Raw genomic sequence first — 21,000 nt, forward strand, 5'->3', positions numbered from 1 at the left:
GACACACTAAATCTAATAGAAGCCCTGACCACAGGCCGATTGTAATTTGGCGCCCCCTACCAAAGTCTCAACAACAGCGCTAGGGAAGAACTTAACATTCTCATAAGAAAGACCTACAAGCTGACATTGGGGATTCCCCAGACAACATCGGCAACAAGCTACTCAGTCTAGGCCTTCACATTACTTGATAGTGCCTAGCCGTGGCCGAGAACACGAATCAGATGGAGTGAGCCAGTTTGACCCGGAAGGGCACAGACATGCTAAAGAGTCTGGGCCATGCAGTCGCAGACCAATCCAGCACGAAACAGCGGATCCCTCTAGCCGTGAGAAATAGCATCACGGTGGTGAATGTCCACAGATACATGCACCCTCAATACACCGAAGAAAGGATTGAGATAGATCCGATCTTCCGATGAGTGCAGATGACGATGCGTTTGCGTTGAATCGATGTAGCGTTTATTGAAACGCAATTCCTATTTCGTGCTTCCCTAGGAACACTCGGGGCTAGAGTTACTGTATCCATGTACAGTAACTCTACTCGGTGCCCTGAAGCGTCGCCGCCAACGTGAGGAGTGCGCGTGGCGTCCGGAATGCATGGTGCCCCGGTGCGAGCGAAGGATGAGAAACGCGTCGTGCCGCAACCATCCTCATCTGTATAGTGCTCCTTCTCGGACTCGCTGCGGCGTCTAGTGGCACAACGTAAAATTCCGCACCTGGCATTGAAAGCAGACGCCTGGTGCAGCGGGGCCTGCGAACGCCGGGAATTGATCCCTCGCTTGCGGCACACTCAGTGGTACAAATTAAGGGTTCCGTGCTGGCGATAGAATCATTCACACGGGCACATACTCTGCGTGGTCATGGCGTAGCTCGTTAGAGCGTTGGCATGAAGCGCGCTCATTCAAACTCAGCAACACCGTGCGTATTCGGGGGGTCGCCGGCTAAAGCGTCGGGTTGCTGTCCTTGAGTAACGCTTCTGACGTGGTTTTAACCGCGCTTTGTACCGGAGAAGCTTAAGGGCGCTTTTTCATCATTGTAGAGCGGCAAACTGCCAGTGGCACATACCTAGTTATCCCTAGTGGACGGCGAACGCGTTTATTGAAGAGCGGCACACACTATATGACACAAACCCAGTGACCTAAATTCGCATCTAAGAGGTTCATTGGGCGATAGCACAGACTGAGTGGCACATATTGAGTACTCCATGCCTGCCTGAAACAGCACCTTCGAACAATGAAACCCACCTAGTCCCGTTTTTACTGTTACCCATGTCCACGTCAAAGAGGTTCAAGAAGCGTTCAACACTGCGTTCATGTTGTCCACTTCTCTTGTGTCCTGTCCGCACGCCTCGCCTTTTTTGCATAATGAATCATTACCAACTAGCTCAGCTTTCTGTCGGTCTAAGGTTCAAGAGCGGCATGTATGTAATCATTGCCACGTGATATACATATATATATATATATATATATATATATATATATATATATATATATATATATATATATATATATATATATATATATATATATATATTTGTGTTTGTGTGTGCGTCTTTGTGTGTGTATCTACATATATATATACACACACACACACACACACACACACACACATATATATATATATATATATATATATATATATATATATATATAATATCAGATGCACTTGAAACTTTATAACATTATGTGACCTCGGAGGAGTGTTAATGAAGTGATGCCTTATATTAGTCTTTATAAAACCTGATAGTGCGCGACAGTTCCGTTTCACAGCCTGAGCCAACTCTCCCCTGCGAGAATTTCGACTCTCTCGCTGTTGTAGTCATCCTTCGTGTAGTTGTCTTAGACATATATTGCGTCGTCACCTTTGCGGAAAAACGGCAGTCTCTCTCTCTCTTTCTCTTTCTTTTTTTTTGGTGTGAGTGCGAGTATAAGTGCTAGTGCGCATCACAGCTTTTGATACTGATTTCGAGTTAATCCGGCATGCCTAATTTAGGTTACTTAGCGCAATATTATAGCGAAGCTGTTAGCCTCTTATTCGCCGGGTTTACTGCGTCCTAATGCGTGGTCCCATTACTTAAACAAATTGTAGCCGTAAAGCTTCGTGTTCGAGTCTCCGCGTAACATAATTATGTATGTTCGAACTGCAATCCGAACATATCATGTCTGCAGGTTGAGTGTAAGTAATACTTTACAAATTTTATGCGGGAATTTCTTCTTTTTAAAGTTCAGTTAGTTCCAACATGCAATTGCGCTAGGCGCAGGGCCTACAGGAATGAGAAGGCATGCTGTGCTAACGGTACCGCTATCTAGTGGCCGCGCCTACTGAGACAGACCGGAAACGGCAGCTCAAACTACAGCTAAAACAAGCTTTGTCTTTGTGTTTCCGCGCATCATGTTTATGTTGTCTCATATATTTGAATGAGGATCCCAAGGAATCATCTCTGGAGCTTGCGTTTAAGTCGTACCTTACGTATTTTTCTGATGCAATTTAGTTTTAACCTTTCATTTTGTTCAGTGATTCAGTTACGCTTGGCGGAGGGCCCTGAAGCATGAGGCGGAATGCTACTCTCCCGCACACGAGCGTGTTTGCGTGACGTACGCAGCTTGTGTGGTGTTTCTGGTATAACGTAGTCTAACGTCGACAAATGCTTTGCTGTACGTTCCTTTTGACAGGGTGGGAGGATCATCCCCATAATCATCATCATGATCATCATCATCATCATCATCGGGGAGGTGCTCGGGCCCAGGAAACCCCGCGAAGTCGGCACTTATGGAAGAGCGGTACGCACCCACTGCCACACAGCACGTGACCAAAGTTGGCATCAAAGAGCTTGAAGAAAAACAGTGCTGAAAAGGCGAAGAGGAAAACAAGAACATGTGCGACGGGCAGGCGCAAAACTACCAACGGCATCAAAGGGATCTTTGAAGATCAGCACAGCCAAGTGGCACATACCCAGTGCTGCATGTGTGTGTTAAACATTTTTTCTGAAGCGTGGTGCAAACCAGTTCCGCACGAACAGTAACCCACGTTCACGGAAAGAGGTACGCTGAATGCACGTATGTACACATTGGCGTGTACGTAGTGTCCAAGTAAGTCCAGCTGTTGGTCTCCAACCCTGTTATCTCAACAGGGTAGCCCGATGCTCCGTACCATTCTACCACGGACTACCGAGTGACCCGAGTAAGCAGAAGAACTTTGGTATACGAGTATAATTACATGCAGAAACAGAGACAAGCATTCAAACATAGACCAACAGACAGCCCCAGAAAGCGCCAGAAGTACCCTAAGAATGCTAACGCATTAAAAGGCAACAGAGGGTACAGCCTCCACGCAAGTCCTACGAAGGACCAAGTCGTACGTCCCGACGCAGAAAATTTCAACAGGGTGGCACACGCTTTCAGCGTAATCAACGGCCAGGGAGATGAGGTAGCTGTGGCCTCGTTGTACACTGGTGTCATCCACTCCGCGGATGAAACAGTGACAACCCTCGCGGTCACAGAGGCGAGGAAAGGAAACATACCACAGTGAGCAGAGACTCGCATACGGCATGCAGGAACTCGCAGAGAAGTCGGATTTCTACACAAGCCCTGACAATCCTGAAAAAAAAAACTCATAGAATTTCCATGAAATGTGCATTTTCTGATTATGGAGGCACGAGTCTCTGGTAGGTAACTTAGTGGCTCCCGCCGCTGCTCGAGGTCACATTTACCAGGTTATTCCGCTTGGTTCATGATGCCCTGTGGACATACATGAGGGCGTCCCGAAAAGATATGCAGACATCTTGAGCCACTACAGGGTAGGATAACCTACCCAGTCTGTCCATCGAAGCTGGCCAGCGAAGATGCGGTGACATTCCGGAAAATCCAGACCAGCACATTTCTGCACGACACGCTGTGGCACGCCCTGTATTTTACGAGCTACAATTACAACTGCACCTTCTGCTCCGTGCCCAATACCCTCTACCGCTTGGTATGGGAGTGTCAGCGCAGCCCATCGATACCACCGATCACAGGTCCAACGTCGAGCAGCGGAAGGACTAGCTAACAAGCCCAAGAACTGAGGGCCGCCATTGCCTGCTGAACAGGTCTAAGGTTTGGGCTCTGGCCCATTGCGTCCTGGACTAGGCACACCGCCCACCTCGGACGATTCTACTGCCTGTTTACTTCCTTCACATATATTTTTCTGGTGGCTCAGTTGAAATTCTACTCTGCCCGCCTGACACACTCAGACACTAACGTCAATCTGAGCCCATATTTTCATGAAATGCTCTACTCCAAGCTCTACCTCCACTCCACCGTGTTAGTACACAGCCGCCACTCGACTAATGAAGACGCTACGCATCTCAAAGAGTCGCCGTGCTTAGTGATGAAGCTTACTACAACCTTCTGTCGAAGGCAGTCGCTAATACCTGCTCTTTTGAGCAGAGGTGCAGTGCGGAATGGAGAAACTTTTCAGAATGCGAGGGTCATTTAGTCTATTCATAATTGAGTTTCCTGGAGACTAAAGTGACGGGGAGCGCTAGGCACAAGAAAAGGTTTAAGAAATACTCCGGATGTCCACAATAAGTAGTTAAATAATAGCGTTGTTTATATATATATATATATATATATATATATATATATATATATATATATATATATATATATATATATGTACTAGAGAGAGGGACAGAAATGATAAGGGAAATATACTGAGGTTAACCAAAGGCAAGTGTGCCAGTGCTGAAAACGGTTATATGGTCATTGTTTGCATGGCTGCGAACTCAAAGGGGGCTTCATCAAACCGCATGTGTCAGTAGGACAGAAATACTAGTCATCGTTTGCCCTCACTTCCTGCATTTAAAATATAATTTACCCTCTTTTGTACAACACCACCTAGGCTTCCATAAAGAAGACAATGCTTACTTTTTATCATTCAGTACTTATGAACTAAGGTAATTGCGTACGGGAACGTGCAGCTACAGGCCAGTGGTACATAAATCGCGTCTTCATCATACACACTGCCGGTACAAGGAAATATATTTCTTACACCAAACCAGCACGAACAGTCAAGATTCACGTAGCGACAGCTAATCCTCTGATAAATTTCGAAGATAAGGTCTTTAAGATAAGGTAAGTTACCGCCATCTTTCGATACCGGTCATTTATGTTTCTAACCTCGGTTTCTTACCTTTCCTTGATCGTCAATGCAGGAGTTAGTAAAATGCAAAATTTCGCAAAAGCATTGATTGTGTCTGATGGTGATAATGACGGACCATATACTTTTTTCCTAAAGACGCAATAATGACTTTAGAATGATAATGATGGCGCCAATAATCATAATTGGTGATGATGTAATAAGGATGACGATGATGACAATAACTGACGACAAAAATGTCCACCAACAATCTACGATGATTATCAATGTAATACATAGCCTGAAAAAACGAAGGAACGAACGAACGGACGAATGTTTTTCTTGCGAAGTGCGAACACCCACCAACGATTATGAAGCAACAGCCAATAGAGAAGGCAGGTTAAAGGGCTAGAGAAAGGTATTCGGTTTAAAATGTGAAAATCAAGTTTACCTCAGGTTTACATCCAGCGTAAATAGTCAATCGAGTGCGATTCTCACAAGACATTATTACGTGTTTTATGGACGCCATTCCAACCCCAGCTAGCCGATGAAGACTGTCTTTTATCTGCTCAGACTAGAGTTTGAATCACCTTTCAACTTATTTTATTATTTTATACAGTACGCGCGCATGAGCTCCATGACTGTTCTTCACATCAGCGTCGTGACCACAATGCCTAGTGCTAAATATTCATGCCGTGGATTAAGCGATGGTTCTCCGCACTGCACATTCATTTACCGAGTGTTACCGCGTTAGGATTCTCAGTGATGCCTTCGCACATGTATCATGTCTCCCGTTCAAAGACAATTACTTTTTTCCTCACAAATTTTGCCAGTGTTTAAATGAATCTTACCAGTAAAATTACAGGAGAAGGTTTTTGAGTGGAAGTAGGTTTATTAGAAGACGTGCCGCACCCTTTGAGCCATGGGAAACCGTTTGTTTAATCCAGCCAAGGTGTATGGCCTGAAGATTACTCAGTAGACCTGTGCGATGCAGACGCTTGTCATGGCGACAAGGCATTCCCCGGCTAGGTGACATCTCTGAGTGATGGTTGCTGGAAGGTGCGGCTACGCGGGCTCATTAGTCTATGAGTTTCAGTTCAACACGCCTCACGCCACCCCAGTGCTTCGATTTCTCCTGTGCAATATGCCGCTAAATATATTGGTTAGAATTGAAAAACAAAACTTTGCTTAATTTGCTTAATAATTACCACATGAAGTATGCGTCGAACCTTGGCTACAAATTATACCGCGACGCCTAAGAAACCGTACTTCGAAAAGAACACTATATGAACATATTACTTAACCACTTTGGTTAAACACCTGCCATATTCATAGAGCGAAGATGGTGTAGAACGGACTGAAGACATATAAGATTGGAAGTATCACCCAGAACCGACTTGTTTCACTGGCAATCTCATTGATGTTTAAATGGGCATAAAGTTGGTACAGCGACCGGGAAGTGAATGCATATACACCACTACCACCACCACCGGCGGCGGCGGTCTTCGTCTTTTGCCGTCCTTCACTGCGTTTTTCTTATCTCAGTACCCATTCTCTAACCCTCATGTTCGAACGTTTATCTAAGCGGCGAGTTACATGTCCTGCCCAGCTCCATTTTTTTCACGTGATGTCAGAATATCTTCTATACCCAGCTTTCTCTCTGATCCAAACCGCTCTGTTTCTGTCTCTTAACGTTATGCCCAGCAATCTTCGGTCCATCGCTCTTTGCGCGGTCCTTAACTTTCTTCTCAAGCTTCTTCCAAGTCTCCAAGTCTCTGCCCCATATGTGAGCATTGGTAGGATGCACTATACTACACCTTCCTTTTAAATGTTAATGGTAAGCTTCCAGTCCGGAGCTGACAATGTAGGCCGTATGCGATCCAACCAATTTTTCTCCTTGTATGAATTTCCTTCTCATGATCAGGGTTCCCTGTGGTTAGTTAACCTAGGTAAACGTACTCTTTCACAGACTCTAGAGGCTGACTGGTGATCCCGAACTCTTGTGACTTTGCCCCGCTACTCATCATCTTTGTCTTCCGCATATTAGTGTTCTAGCCCCCTCTAACGCTCTCTGTGTTAAGTTATTTAATCATTTGCTGGAACTCGTCTTCAGTGTTGCTGAATAAAATAATGTCCTCGACAAACCGAAGGTTGCTGAGACATTCGCGTCGATCCTTACTCCTAAGCCTTCCCAGTATAATAGATTGAATACGTCTTTCAAGAACGCATTGAATAGCATTGGAAAGATTGTGTCACCCTGTCTGGCCCCTTTTTTATAGGTGTATTCCTGCTTTTCTTGAGTAGTATTAAGCTAGCTGTGGAACCTGCGTAGATATTTTCCAAGGTGTTTACGTAAGCGTTCTGTACTCCTTGATTACGTAATGCCTCCATGAATTCTGGTATCTCTACTGAATCAAATGCCTTTTCGTAATCTATAAAAGCCATATAGGCAGGCTTATTGTAATCTGGGGACTTCTCGATAACCTGATAAATGATATAGACGTGATACACTGCAGAGTACCCCTTCCTGAAGCCAGGCTGTTCACTTGGTTGACAAAAGTCCAGTGTTGCGCTTATTCTATTGGAGAATATTTTAGTAAATGTTTCATATAATAGTGGGAGTAAGCTAGTGGGCAGGTTATTTTCTATTTTTTAACATCTCTCTTGTTTGGATTGGTGTATCGTTTGCATTCTTCCAGTTTTCAGGCACCCTTGCAGTCGATAGACACTTCGTATAAAGGGTCGCCATTTTTCCAAGCATTATTTCTCCTCCATAATGGGTTAAATTCACTGTTATTCCATCTTATCCTGCCGTCCTTTCTCGTTTCATGTCTTGCAAGGCCCTTCTGACCTCATCGCTAGTTGTAGGAGGAATTTCGGTATACTCTTCATTACTGCTTCTAATGAAGGTAACCTGACTCCTCTGGGCATTTTACAGGTCAGTACAGAATTGTTCCGGTACTTTTACTATATATTCGCGATTGCTGATGATATTGTTATGGAAGCATGGAAGAAAAGAGAGCAAGGAGAAGATCGGAAATGCTGGCTGCTGTGTGTTGTTGGTGAACAGCCATATTAACTACTCTGACTCATCCTGTATATATAGAGTAAATATAGTCTTTCTATAGCCGCAACATCCCCGTAACATATTGGTGGCAGGCCAGGGGTACCATGTCTGGTAACGGAGGTCCACAGTAGATGTCGCATCACCGTTCGCACCATAAATGATGGTCATCATGTGGGATCCACGTAGTTGCCGTCTCCAACGTCACCGTCGCCAACTACATTGCTTTAACCTTCGGTTGTGGTTGTGCAACCCAAGGATCCTGCAACTTTCTGCGGGACCGAACGTGCCGATGTCGAAGCGTAGGTGGCTTTGCACAAGCGCGTGAGTGGAATCAACAGACGGAACCCAACCGTATGCTAGCTCACCGGTTGTTTTACCTATGAGGCACGGCAAAGGGGTGGTAAGAAAACCATGGCAAGAAGAGGAGCTAACCGGCTGGGAAAAATGCAAAGAGAAGCTGACACGGTCGTTTGCAAACCAGGCGGCCGTAAAATGGCCGCATAGTAGGAACTGGCCTCCCGTGCCCAATGCGCCACGTTGTCCTATGTCTCGTACATCCAGTACCTGCTGGCACATTGTCGTAAAGCCGATCATGACATGGCAAAAGCTGAGAAGGTCGGGCACGTGCTTAATGGCATTGCTGATGACGCCATTAGCCTGCTCATCTGCAAAAGCTGCTCTACAGTTGACGCTATCAATAAGGAGTGCCGACAATTCGAGAAGGCTGAAAGCCGACGCATCTTGCACTCATTCGGCAGACTTCCCATTACTGCCGCAGCGTCCACCTGTGAAGCTCAACCCGCACAGCAGCATGCATCGCCATCAGAGGACGTGGTGCGGATCGTTAGACGGGAACTGGATGCGATGGCGCCCGCAGCTTTCTGTTCGGGTAGCTCTGATGCTACCACACTTTCAGTTCCCCTCGTATGAGCCATCGTTCGCCCTAAACTTGAAAACATGGAAAACAGCCAATACCAGAGCTAATGAACGCCCTTCTACTATTTTCGCTTCACCCCGGAGCTTCTCTCGGCGTTATCGCAACCAGACTGAGTGGAGAACTGCGGATGACCAGCCGATATGTTTCACCTTTCACCGCACTGGTCATGTCGTCAGATACAGTCGCAGCTAGTGACTCTTAACATCTGGCACGCCGATCGACCTGAGCCATTTTGATGCAAATGCCCTCAGTCTTTCGCCCACCGCCGAGACTAATAGCGCTGACAACTCTACTAAGGCAACATGGTACACTCGCTCACCATCGCCGCGCCGACACCAGTTTCGTTCACCACAAACACGTCGTCCATCTTCCCGTTTGCCACAGCGCCGGCTCCTTTTGTCCCTTGTGGCGTTTCGCCGCACCATTTCAGAAAACTGAAAAATACAGCCCTCGAAGGTGGTGCTAAATTGCCTACTGCCACAGCGAATCCTCTGTCTGTGCCCACAAGGAGAAGCGTAACAGACGTTAAAATAGACGGCGTACCTGTCCAAGCACTCGTCGACACTGCAGCCCACGTATATTTGATGAGTGCTAGCCTACGTAGATGTTTAAAGAAGGTCCTCACCGCAACATGTGGCCGAGTGATTCGTGTAGCGAACGGCAGCGTGCTGGTTGTTCTTGGAACGTGTACTGCGCGTTTAATTATTGCCAGCCGGCCTACTTATGTTCTCTTTGCTGTGATTGACAACTGGCCTCACGACGTTATCCTTGGATTGGACATTTTATCCACTCATTGTGCTGTCATCGACTGCGGGACCGGCGTTCTTCAGTTGCAACTGCCTCAACTCGCCGATGCTCCGAACACCGCCCCACCGCACTTTTGCTTGACTCACGATGTGCGTCTGCCACAGCAGGCAGCTACTTACGTCGCTCTGACTGCCCAGCCACATGTTCCTGACGGTGAATATGTGCATCACCCCATTATCGATGTGCTTTTGAACCGGAACGTTGCTGTTCCGCATACTTTCGTAGCGATTACTTATTACGACGCCGTTCTCACGCTTCTGAATTTCAGCCTGTGCCCTCAAGTGATTTCGGCCGGCCCGTTCTTGGCCAGTGTTCCTAGTGGTTCCAAATTTGAAATTCAGAGTCCAAATGCTGAGAGTAGAATATTATTTCCAATTGCAGCTCACAGCTCTGATTCCTTAATGAATGACTTCGAAAATGATTGCACCTGACCTCACCTCTGCCCAGACCAAGGACATACGTATCCTGCTTGAATCGTACAGTGACTTCTTGTATTTCGGCGACAGGCCTTTAGGCCAAACATCTGTTGTTCACCACCTTATGAACACTGGAGACACGAATCCTGTTTGTCGGCGTCCCTATCGGATATCGCATGCTGAACGTTGAGTTCTAAACATAATCAGCCCCATCAGCCTGGTTACGCCCCCGACAGGCCAAAGGCATTTTCCATACGTCTCCAACTACCCCATTCATGTGCTAATTGTGGCCATGTTGTCCCTGCAGACTTCTTAATCTCATCCACCCACCTAATCTTCTGCCGCCCCCTGCTACGCTTCCCATCTCTTGGAATTCAGTCCATAACCCTAAATGACCATCTGTTATCTTCCCTCCTCTTTACATGCCCTGCCCGTGCCTATTTCTGTTTCTTGATTTCAACTAAGTTGCCATTTTCTCGTGTTTGTTCTCTCACCCAATCTCCTCTTTTCTTATCGTTTAACGTTACACCCAACATTCTTCTTTCCATAGCTGGTTGCATCGTCCTCAATTTAAGTAGAACCCTTTTTGTAAGCCTCCAGGTTTTTGCCCCGTAGGTGAGTAAAAATAAGACAGAGCTGTTATACACTTTTCTTTTAGGGATAATGGCAACCTGCTGTTCATTATCTGAGAATGCCTACCAAATGCACTCCAGCCCATTCTAATTCTTTTGAATACTTCAGTATCATGATCCGGATTCGCGGTGACTACCCGCCGTAGGTACATGTATTCTTTTACCACTTCCAGTGCCTCACTACCAATTGCAAACTGCTGTTCTCTTTCGAGACTGTTAAACTTTAGTTTTCTGCAGAATAATTTTTAGACCCACCCTTCTGATTTGCCTCTCCAGATCAGTGAGCATGCATTGCAATTGGTCCCTGAGTTACTAAGCCAGGCACTATTATCAACAAATCGCAAGTTACTAAAGTATTCTCCTTCATTTTTTATCCACAATTCTTCCCAACCCAAGTCTCTGAATACCTCCTGTAAACACGCTGTGAATATCATTAGAGAGATCTTATCTCCCTGTCTGACTCCCTTCTTTTTGTAAGATTTTGTTGCTTACTTTATGGAGGACTACGGTGGCTGTGGAGCTGCTATAGATATCTTTCAGTAGTTTTACATACGGCTCGCGTACATCCCGATTGCGTAATGCCTGCATGACTGCTGAGGTGTCGACTAAATCAAACGCTTTCTCGTAATCAATGAAAGCTATATAGGAGGGTTATTTATATGCCGCACATTTTTATATCACCTGATAGTGTGAATATGGTCTAATGTTGAGTAGCCTTTGGGAAATTTTGCCTGGTCCTTTGATTTAAAGAAGTGTATGGTGTTCCTGATTCTGTTTGCGATTACCTTAGCAAATACTTTATAGGCAAGGGACAGTAAGCTGATCGGTCTATAACTTTTCATGTCTTTGGCGTCCCCTTTCTTATGAATTAAGACTATGTTGGCGCTCTTCTAAGATTCCCGTGCGCTCGAGGTCATGAGGTATTGCGTATACAGGGTGTCCAGTTTTCTAGAACAATCTGCTCACCATTTTTCAACAAATATGCTGTTACCTCATCCTCCCCAGCTGCCTTCCCCCTTTGCATAACTCCCAAGGCCTTCTTTTCTACTTCTGGCGTTACTCCTGGGATGTCTAATTCCTCTGGACTATTCCCTTTTCCATTATTGTCGTGGGTGCCCCTGTGACAGTACAAATCTTCATAGAACTCCTCAGCTACTTGAACTATTTTTTCTGCATTAGTAATGATGTTGCCAGCTTTGTCTCTTAACGCATACATCTGATTCTTGCCTATTCCTAGTTTCTTCTTTGTTCCTTTTAGGCTTCCTCAGTTCCTGAGAGCAAGTTCACTTATTTCGATAATATACTTTTTTAAGTCACGCTGTCTTTCGCTTGTTTATTAACTTGGGAAGTTCTGCCATCTCTCATTCAATTAGAAGTGGACAATATGCTCCTCAAAGGGCTCATCGAGCCATTAACCAGCCCTTGGGCTTCCCCTGTCGTCCTTGTAAAAAAGAAAGATGGTACCTGGCGTTTTTGCGTCGAATATCACCACATAAACAAGATCCCGCCAAACGACATCTACCCACTACCACGCGTCTATGACTCCTTGGACTGCTGTGATCTCCGCTCCGGCTGCTGGCATGCTTCAGTTGATGAAATAGATCGCGAGAAGACGGTCTTCATCACACCGGATGGCTTATATCAGTTCAAAGTCATGGCCTTTGGCCTATGTAATGCCCCTGCGACATTCGAACGTATGATGGACTCTGTTCTGTGAGGCTACGAATGGACCACGTGTCGTTGTTACCTTGACGAAATTATTTTTTTTCTCCCACGTTCGGCAGCCACCTTGCCCTGCTCGATGAAATTCTTGTGGTCTTCCGGAAAGCCGGCCTTCAACTGAACTCCACCAAGTGTCAATTCGGATGAATGTTCGTGCCGTACGCAGCTTCCCGGTGCCATGTCCTGCTTCTGACGTGCGCTGCGTCGGTCGGTGTTTTTACTTTCGCCGTTTTGTCAAAAACATCGCTGACATTGTTCGGCCTTTGACAGATCTTCTAAAGAAGGACACGCCATTCTCATGGGTCCCGGAGCAGACTCAGGTGTTCGCCGCTCTCGTCAGGTTTCTGACTACCCCTCCCATGCTTGCCCACTTTGATCCATCTGCACCGACCGAAGTCCCCACTGATGCAAGCGGCCATCGCATTCGTACTGTTCTCGCCCAACAACAGAACGGTAGTGAGTGCGTGATAGCTCATTTTTTGTCGTTTCTGTATTAGGTCCTTTGTTACTTCGAAGAGCTTGCCTATTGGTTGCCTTGGTGCCATGCCCACCCACCTGCGGCAAATTTTTTTTTCATCCACTTTCATTCCCGTTAACTTATCGTTTCTTTAGTTCATTATTAAGCCCAAGTAATTTCCCCTACGTTGTCCTTGGTGTCAGTGTTTGTTCTCCTTTCCATGTTCCCCTTACTTCTAGTTTATATATATATATACACACACACACACACACACACACACACACACACAAATATTCCTCTAGACTATTCCCTTTTCCATTATTGTCGTGGGTGCCCCTGTGACAGTACAAATCTTCATAGAACTCCTCAGCTACTTGAACTATTTTTTCTGTAATAGTAATGATGTTGCCAGCTTTGTCTCTTAACGCATACATCTGATTCTTGCCTATTCCTAGTTTCTTCTTTGTTGCTTTTAGGCTTCCTCAGTTCCTGAGAGCATGTTCAATTATGTTGATATTATGTTATGTTCTTTAGTTCATTATTAAGCCCAAGTAATTTCGCCTACGTTGTCCTTGGTGTCAGTGTTTGTTCTCCTTTCCATGTTCCCCTTACTTCTAGTTTATATATATATATATATATATATATATATATATATACACACACACACACACACACACAAATATATATATATATATATATATATATATATATATATATATATATATATATACCGATTCAATGAAGAAAAATAGCCTCGTGAGAGGAATGTAGTACATCAGCGCAGGGGTAAGATCATGCGAGCCAATTACCATCTCAAGCATTCTTTCATACCATTTAGCTGTAAAGCAATTACATTTAGATGCCATTAACCTGGCAAGTGCGTCAGAAATATGATGATCAGCGGTATAACTCTCCAAATACATAACGTCTACAAGTGCTCCACCGAGTATTTCGATACATCTTTGATCACGTTTTCGCGGCTAACCAAATAATTCTTGCCTAAATGACTTCGTATGCAAGTCGTAACCTAACTGATATGCACAGCCCCATAAATGACAGCTAAACGCACAGAAAGCCGAAAAATGCTCCATGGAACATGTACTCAGAGCATCTGATGTCCTAAGTAGACAGTTCTTACCGAAGTCGCGAACGCCACGAGTTATCTGTTCTTGTTGAGAGTTTATCGTGGCCATGGTTAAATAGTGAGCCATGTACCAAATGGCACGAGGGCCGCTGTTAACATTTCATTTTTTAGTAACGGCAGGTTCGGTTTAGCTAACTTTATTTCTTTAGCGACTTCAGACAGAAGGCAACTCTGGGCTAAAGAAGGTAAAATCCAAGATGCTTTTCTGGTCTCTCCATTCCTCTGCAAACGAGGCAACAATCAGTGGGCGTCGAGAGCTAGAGTGCTGATCTGTTATGACAGAAATATTTTTAGTTCAACCGATACTCGGAAAAATAACTCATTATTATCAACGCAAGAATTCTAATGTAAGCATAATGTAAGAGATTTGAAGGTGAGCATTTAGAAAATTCTGCGAAAAATAATTGTTCGCTTGGTACATTTCTTTTTGATAAAACGTTTAAGCACTTGCATTCTCGTCTGCCTGTTCTTTTGTGATAATTCACATTTTTTAGACGCGATCTGTTTTTGTCTATGCTAAATTTGAGAGCGAATTTCCAGAACCCACTTTTTAAATCCCGTTTAGGACTTGCCATGACTGGCCCTCCCTGCACTAAAAAGGCAGTCGCATTAAGCGAAGATGTTCCCACAGCTTACCGGGGAGTTAATATGATGGCTCACGAACTCGGACATGTGTACGTACACAGCTCTGAAACATCAAAGAAGGCAAAAGCTGCTAACTGAATACTAAATCGCATTTACATCTTGCAGGCTTGGGTCCCCACACGACAAAACATCGAGATGCCCCTGGTCAGAAGGATTTCTCATGAGTTACGAGGATGGAGGAACTAAAAAGTTTCGGCTTTCCGAATGTAGTGAAGAAAAGATACGAGCATCTCTAAAGTGAGACATGGCTCTGCAGTTAACTTTTTCTCTCGAAATGTCCAGTGACTGGATGTAGGGGCTGCAGGAGTCTTGAGAAAGCAATACCATTTTTTTTGTCATCAACTGAAGTTCTGGCGTGGAATAACGAGCGATTCATTTTCTTGTAGGTACATGCCACATCGATGCCCAAAAATATTGGCCCACACAGACTACATGTCCCGGTATAAGTATGTTCCTGGCCAAAAAGTGAGTGAGCTAGACTACTGCAGGAAACTATTGAAGAAACATACATCACGAACCGACATTTTCTACACAAAGGTAAGCGTAAGCTTTAATTTGCGTGCATCCAATCTCACAAAAAATTTACAACGCACTTTTTGACCAGAATTAGCATCACAAAGCAAATTATTCCGATAACTCAAAGGGTACCTGATATAAACAGAGGAATCAGTTCCAATGAACATATGAGGCAATCTCCAAGTGATGTCAGGGGGAAAATACAAGTGGGCTGATTTATTCTTCAGAAATTTATTCATTATTTATTTATTCCTTTATTTATTATACATTTATTATATGAGAGTAACGAAGCCAAAGAACAAACTAAGGAACCAAGGTTAACGTAACATGATGCGAACTTTATCACACTTTCTATTTCTAAAGATGTCCAATGGTTTGTCTATGCCGAGGATGGCAGCACTTACCAACAATTTCGCCGATCATATCAGAGGGCTGAAAAGAAAAAAACAATTTGAAAAGGAAACGTCATAAGGAAGCGAGACCAGAAAAAAATTAAGGATAGAAAATACTTGCCTCTCAAAGGTGAACTTTTTTAACGGTTGGGCGTGCCAAAAGAACTAAAAAAACTCCACGACTATAATATTATGCCATAATTTATAATTGAGAGAAAAGCGGGGCATGTCAACAATAATCAGATATTTTTACACGAACATGACAATGCATAGAGTCATTTTGTGCATAATGAACGGATTTAAAAATGTAATCTTTATTTTACATTTCACCTCACGGCCGCTCTGCATCTTGGAAACGAAGTTTATTTCCAATAACAGTCATGTTATTCACTGTTTACTTGCGCTGACTTCCATTCAGAAGTTTTAGCTGAGTCACCCAGTACGATTACGTTATTGGGAGTAGGCTTCGTGCTAGTGAACACTAACCACTGTACACGATTCTTGACCCCATTCGCACTCACGTCCACGCGGTTTATTCAGGTTTTGCTTTGTTTTGTTATGTGAAATGTCTCCTCCATGCCATTTAGTTTACGTATTACTCAAGCAACATGTAGCCAGCCGGTGCATAGACTGAATAATTGGCCAGTCTGCCGTCCAGATCCCACGCAGGCGGCTTTAAGGAGAACACGGTTTTGAAAAGGACGACAGCTGACGCTTCGCCCGAACTGTCGAGGCTACATGCCGCCACTGAGCGACTTGTGACTTCGATATCAAAGCACATTTAGTGTGCTCCCGACATTTTGAGGGATCGACATCAACCAATTGTCATGCTCAGCTCACTGGTCAGTGTTATTCGTGTTCTTCTGGACAAGCTGCAGATACCAACAGCTTGGAGAGCTTTGCTAGAGTTACATGCCATAATTACCGTTCTCGGATGCCTTCAAAGGTCAACCGAACTTATCGCCTAGCATAAAACAGTCAGTGCGCGGACCTTTTACCTTGGACATATGTCACTGGAGTGGCGAGGTTTCGGTTTATATTCGCAAGAACCTTACTAATTTTGTTCAGCCCATACGGCCCCACGAACATAACCAATATGTATGTTTACTGTGAAAAAAAAATGACAGCCACTCCCCGCTGTGACAATGGAATGGCCGCGAAATCTGAGGACAGTCAAAACTCTAAAACGAAAAGCAAAGTGCTTTTGCTGCCTCAAAATCTTCACCGAGTGCAATGGTTGTCATTTTTTGCGTTGCGAGTCTGCCGTCGTGTCTCTTTCATATGTGCCCGAGCTCCTGATTGTCATTTTTGTCTAGCATCGCGAGAACGTTCTTCGTCGTTGGTCGTTTCGCGCCAGCGGCGTTTACATTCTCTCTGCTGTTCTTTTCGGCACTCCTTGTATACATGTTGTTCTTCGGGTGTAAGAACTGGCCTTGTCCGCACCATCGATAACGCAGCTGTTTTTAGCGCCGATACATATCCTACTTATATATGGCGATAACCTTGATGTCACGCTTTGTTCATGGCTTGTTTTCTAATGTGTTCCACATTTTGACATATGCGCCACCGCACTGCACCCGTATGGGTTTGTTAGAATTCGTTGAATCCGGTTCTGTTGCCGGACGCCAAAAAACACTACTGCAGGTTAGTTACATGCAGCTGTCACTGTAAAGCGAGAAGAGGGGCAACTGATCGACCCGGTTTCCTCGGCTGTTTTTTATTCTTATTGGTATCTTCCTTTCCTCAACAAGTGAGTTCGATTGCAAAACACTAAACTGTATTTTGCATGCGGCACCAGATCTTTGAAGAAAAATAGCGGACATCAACGCTCACCACAAGATATGGAGAAGCTCGACGATAAATTAAAGGGCAAGATTGCTCACATATTCTTCATATCAGACCACAAGTTGGGTCTCCTAAATGATGGAAGCCAGAGATTGCTACGATAGCAAAGAACAGCGGCTGTCTTCGCTTTACACTGATGTCACAATGTCCGACTTCGGGCGTAAAGTAGTTAACTAATATTGATATTCGTGGAAGTGATTCACGAAACCCTTACTGCGTCTAGGTGTGCATCTTTCTTCGTGACTAATTTTACTCTTCCTCTCCAAGTTGGAAGGAACCCCAGATTTCCTTAACCTATGGTTTCTGCACTTCAAACTCCTAACACTTCCACAACTCGTCACTATGATGCGATCCGCAGAGAGTACAAAATCTATTTCATTTTTGCTTCATCATTAGAGCTTTGCAGGTCCACTTCCTTTTACTGTGCTTCCTGAAGAAGGTATTCATTATTCGGAGCTTATTCCATTGCGCGAATTCGACCAACATCTGTCATCTTGTGTTCCCAGAATCGATGGTATAGATGACAATTATTGTTCCCCAACCTACCTTTCCCCAACTTTCCATTGTAGTCCCCAGGACAACAGTATATTGAGTTTGCTCCTTCATCATCGCTACATCAAAATCTTCATATAACTGTTCTGTTTCTTCAACATCGTAACACGAGGTTCGCGCGTTGACTTGCACTACCTTTATACTTTCTATTCAGTGTTGTTATGACTGGTACCGTCTCATCAATGCTGTAAAATTCATCGCTATTGCACGCCCTGTCATTATGGATTAGAATCATACTCCATATTCTCTCTGTAGCAGAATACGTGGCCATTAGACAACACTGTATGAGTCTCAGCCGTTCTTCAAACCCCAATAAGCCACACAACATATTCCAGGCACTACCTAAACATGCCTCAAAAAAACTTGGCCAGGTTCAGTTTCTCAGGCAGCCTCTCAGTATCCAGACAATCTTAGCACCGTCTGTCGCGTCCCTGGTCTGACAGCCACCTTGGGCAGATGCTGCGCAGCCACTGGGGACGAATGCCATTGGTTAATTGCAGGAGTCATGAGGAAGGTAGAGGCCGAATACTGCACAAGGGATGCCAATTCCCGTGTCTTTGTTTATGTTTAGTGGGCCTTCCCAATTTGCCGGCGTCTTGATTATTCTAGCCCCGTTGGCTCTCGGTAAGTTATTTCCCGTAATAGGCGCTATTCCAAACCTGAAAACCTATTGCTCAGGCGGAAGATTCGAAATCACGACCTTCATACTAGATCTGCTGTGTTCTACCTTTGCCCCAGACCAGCTGTGGTGTGGTACACACTGCTAAAATCAGGAAAGTCACCGTTGGAACTGGCATCATATCGGCCTGTAGCCCTCGCCAGGTACGTCTTGAAGCTCGTAAAACTAATGATCCTCGTGCATCCCAAATGGCACCTTGAACAATATAATATACCCTGATTCCTTTACGAGATTTTGATGAGGCCGTTCATCGATCGACAACGCCATTGATCCCGTATCATCGCTAGATCAGGGAAAAATCTCGGAAGCGATCGCCAGTGGCGCTCCTTTGGACGTGAAGGGAGACCGCGACAATGTTTCACGACCACGGGTAGTGTCATCGCAACTAATCCACGCGTAATGAGCAGCCGTGGACCTTTTCTCATCGAAGACACTTTGGTGTCTCTCTGCCCCATTCAGTGATTCTCGACCCGCGTCGTCCCGGTTGGCCTCTCGGCCGTGACCTCCGGTGGTGTTGGCCGCGCACCGCTGTCGTACTCGCGTCTAAGCTGGCGCCATTGCTCTTCGTAAGCGAGCGGCTGTTCGGGACTCCTAACCACGCGTAGCCTCCCCATCGCAACTCATGCTCAGCACCACCGAACAAGGTTTCTCTGAGGTAGCCGATGACAGTTTTCGACATGCTGTTCTGTATGTTTTACGCGCGATTTCAAAGAATGTGAGCACTGTTCCTTTCACTTTGCTAAGAGCCTGTATCATCTGCCTTACGGGAATATATACCATTGCATCTTTTCCTTGCTTGCGGGGGTATTAGTAGTTCTTACGCGTGTATTAGTGCTTACGCGATCTATTGATGATTATTGCTTTTCTGCGTGCGGCCACGAACATTTTATGGTGTATAAGCTATCCTTCTTTTTTAAGCCTGAAGACCTCAAGAACAAGTGCAAAATGAAGTGCTGCTTTTTAACAGAACCTAACATAGAAGATTGCCTGGTTGCTCTCATATTGGATGGAATGGCTTGTGGAAAAGGAAAGGTTTGTATCTTATTTTTTCTGGAGGCTTCCTTTGAAGGCTGGAGAAAGTTGGATCTGAAACCATTGCTTAGAAAGTTCAGCGGTGTATTGTCTTTTAGTATTGTGAAGGATTACCAGAACAAAACGTGTTTAATATATGCACCCCAGGACAAGTCCAGCAGAAACATTGTTCAATGTGTAATTGGAGCTTTTTCTTTAAATGATGTCATTAACGAAAGAAAAACAAAACAAAACTTGGGAAGACGCCCACTTAGTTGCACGCAGTGCTCTCATCATTATAAGCAAATCCTTTCCAGGTGTACGTCGAACTAACAATTGATCTACCATACGAATTCTCAAGCTCTCCGAAAATACTAGACAAAAGCGCTACCAAAGTGTTCTCTTAAGAGTAGCTGCGCCACAATTGTTGAACAGGATTAAGAGCGTTGTGATCAAGTGACAGTAGAGGAGCAATTTCGCTAAGCTGAGAGCAGTCGAGAGCAGTTCAATGTGCTCCCGCGCGAGAACAGGACTGTGAAGTTGAAGTTGAACAGACTGTGAAGTTGCGTGACGCAAACGCTACTTATCCTTTAAGGTTGCTTATGTTTCGGTTGGTTGATTTCTGTTAGCGGCAGCAATGCGGCTGAGCAGTGAAGTTCAGACTTGGGAAGCTAAGCAATCTGGTCAGTTGATGCACTTTCCCCTCACACTTGCTCTTGGAGTACACGAAACGTTTCACCGGAGGAGCACGCCATCGCCATCTCGCTGCTGTATTGCTCTGATCTTCGCTGTTCCTTGCCTCCGCTTCTGTTCAAGCAGTGGAATTCACAATTACCGAAGGCTCCATTGCACGATCACGGCATTAGCTTTTAGTTTGCGTTTGAGGAAATCATAAACAGCGTGCCATGGCAGTGCTCGGAGGCAGCAGCAGCATGTAAGGCAGCCTGCGTGGGAATTTTCAGTGATAAGCAGCCACGAATGCAGCATAGACGCTGCGTTTCAGGTTTCGCCGCCAGAGCGCTACACCGCCCTGGTTGACCTTCAACCGGGCAGCGGTGAAAGGTGA

General features: G+C 45.0%; 1 protein-coding gene across 1 annotated transcript in view; it reads left to right on the top strand.

Moving 5' to 3' along the window:
- The window catches only part of LOC142563348 (venom metalloproteinase antarease-like TserMP_B), a 43,635-nt gene extending 22,635 nt beyond the window's left edge, over positions 1–21,000 (top strand). The window contains exons 6-10 of the mRNA XM_075673910.1: positions 14,860–14,968; positions 15,045–15,176; positions 15,326–15,476; positions 19,842–19,955; positions 20,938–21,000. Of these exons, the coding sequence (XP_075530025.1) occupies positions 14,860–14,968; positions 15,045–15,176; positions 15,326–15,476; positions 19,842–19,955; positions 20,938–21,000 (569 nt within the window). The remainder of the gene's footprint in view (positions 1–14,859; positions 14,969–15,044; positions 15,177–15,325; positions 15,477–19,841; positions 19,956–20,937) is intronic.

Source organism: Dermacentor variabilis, chromosome 11 (assembly GCF_050947875.1).
Source record: "Dermacentor variabilis isolate Ectoservices chromosome 11, ASM5094787v1, whole genome shotgun sequence".
Classification (NCBI taxonomy): Eukaryota; Metazoa; Arthropoda; class Arachnida; order Ixodida; family Ixodidae; genus Dermacentor; species Dermacentor variabilis.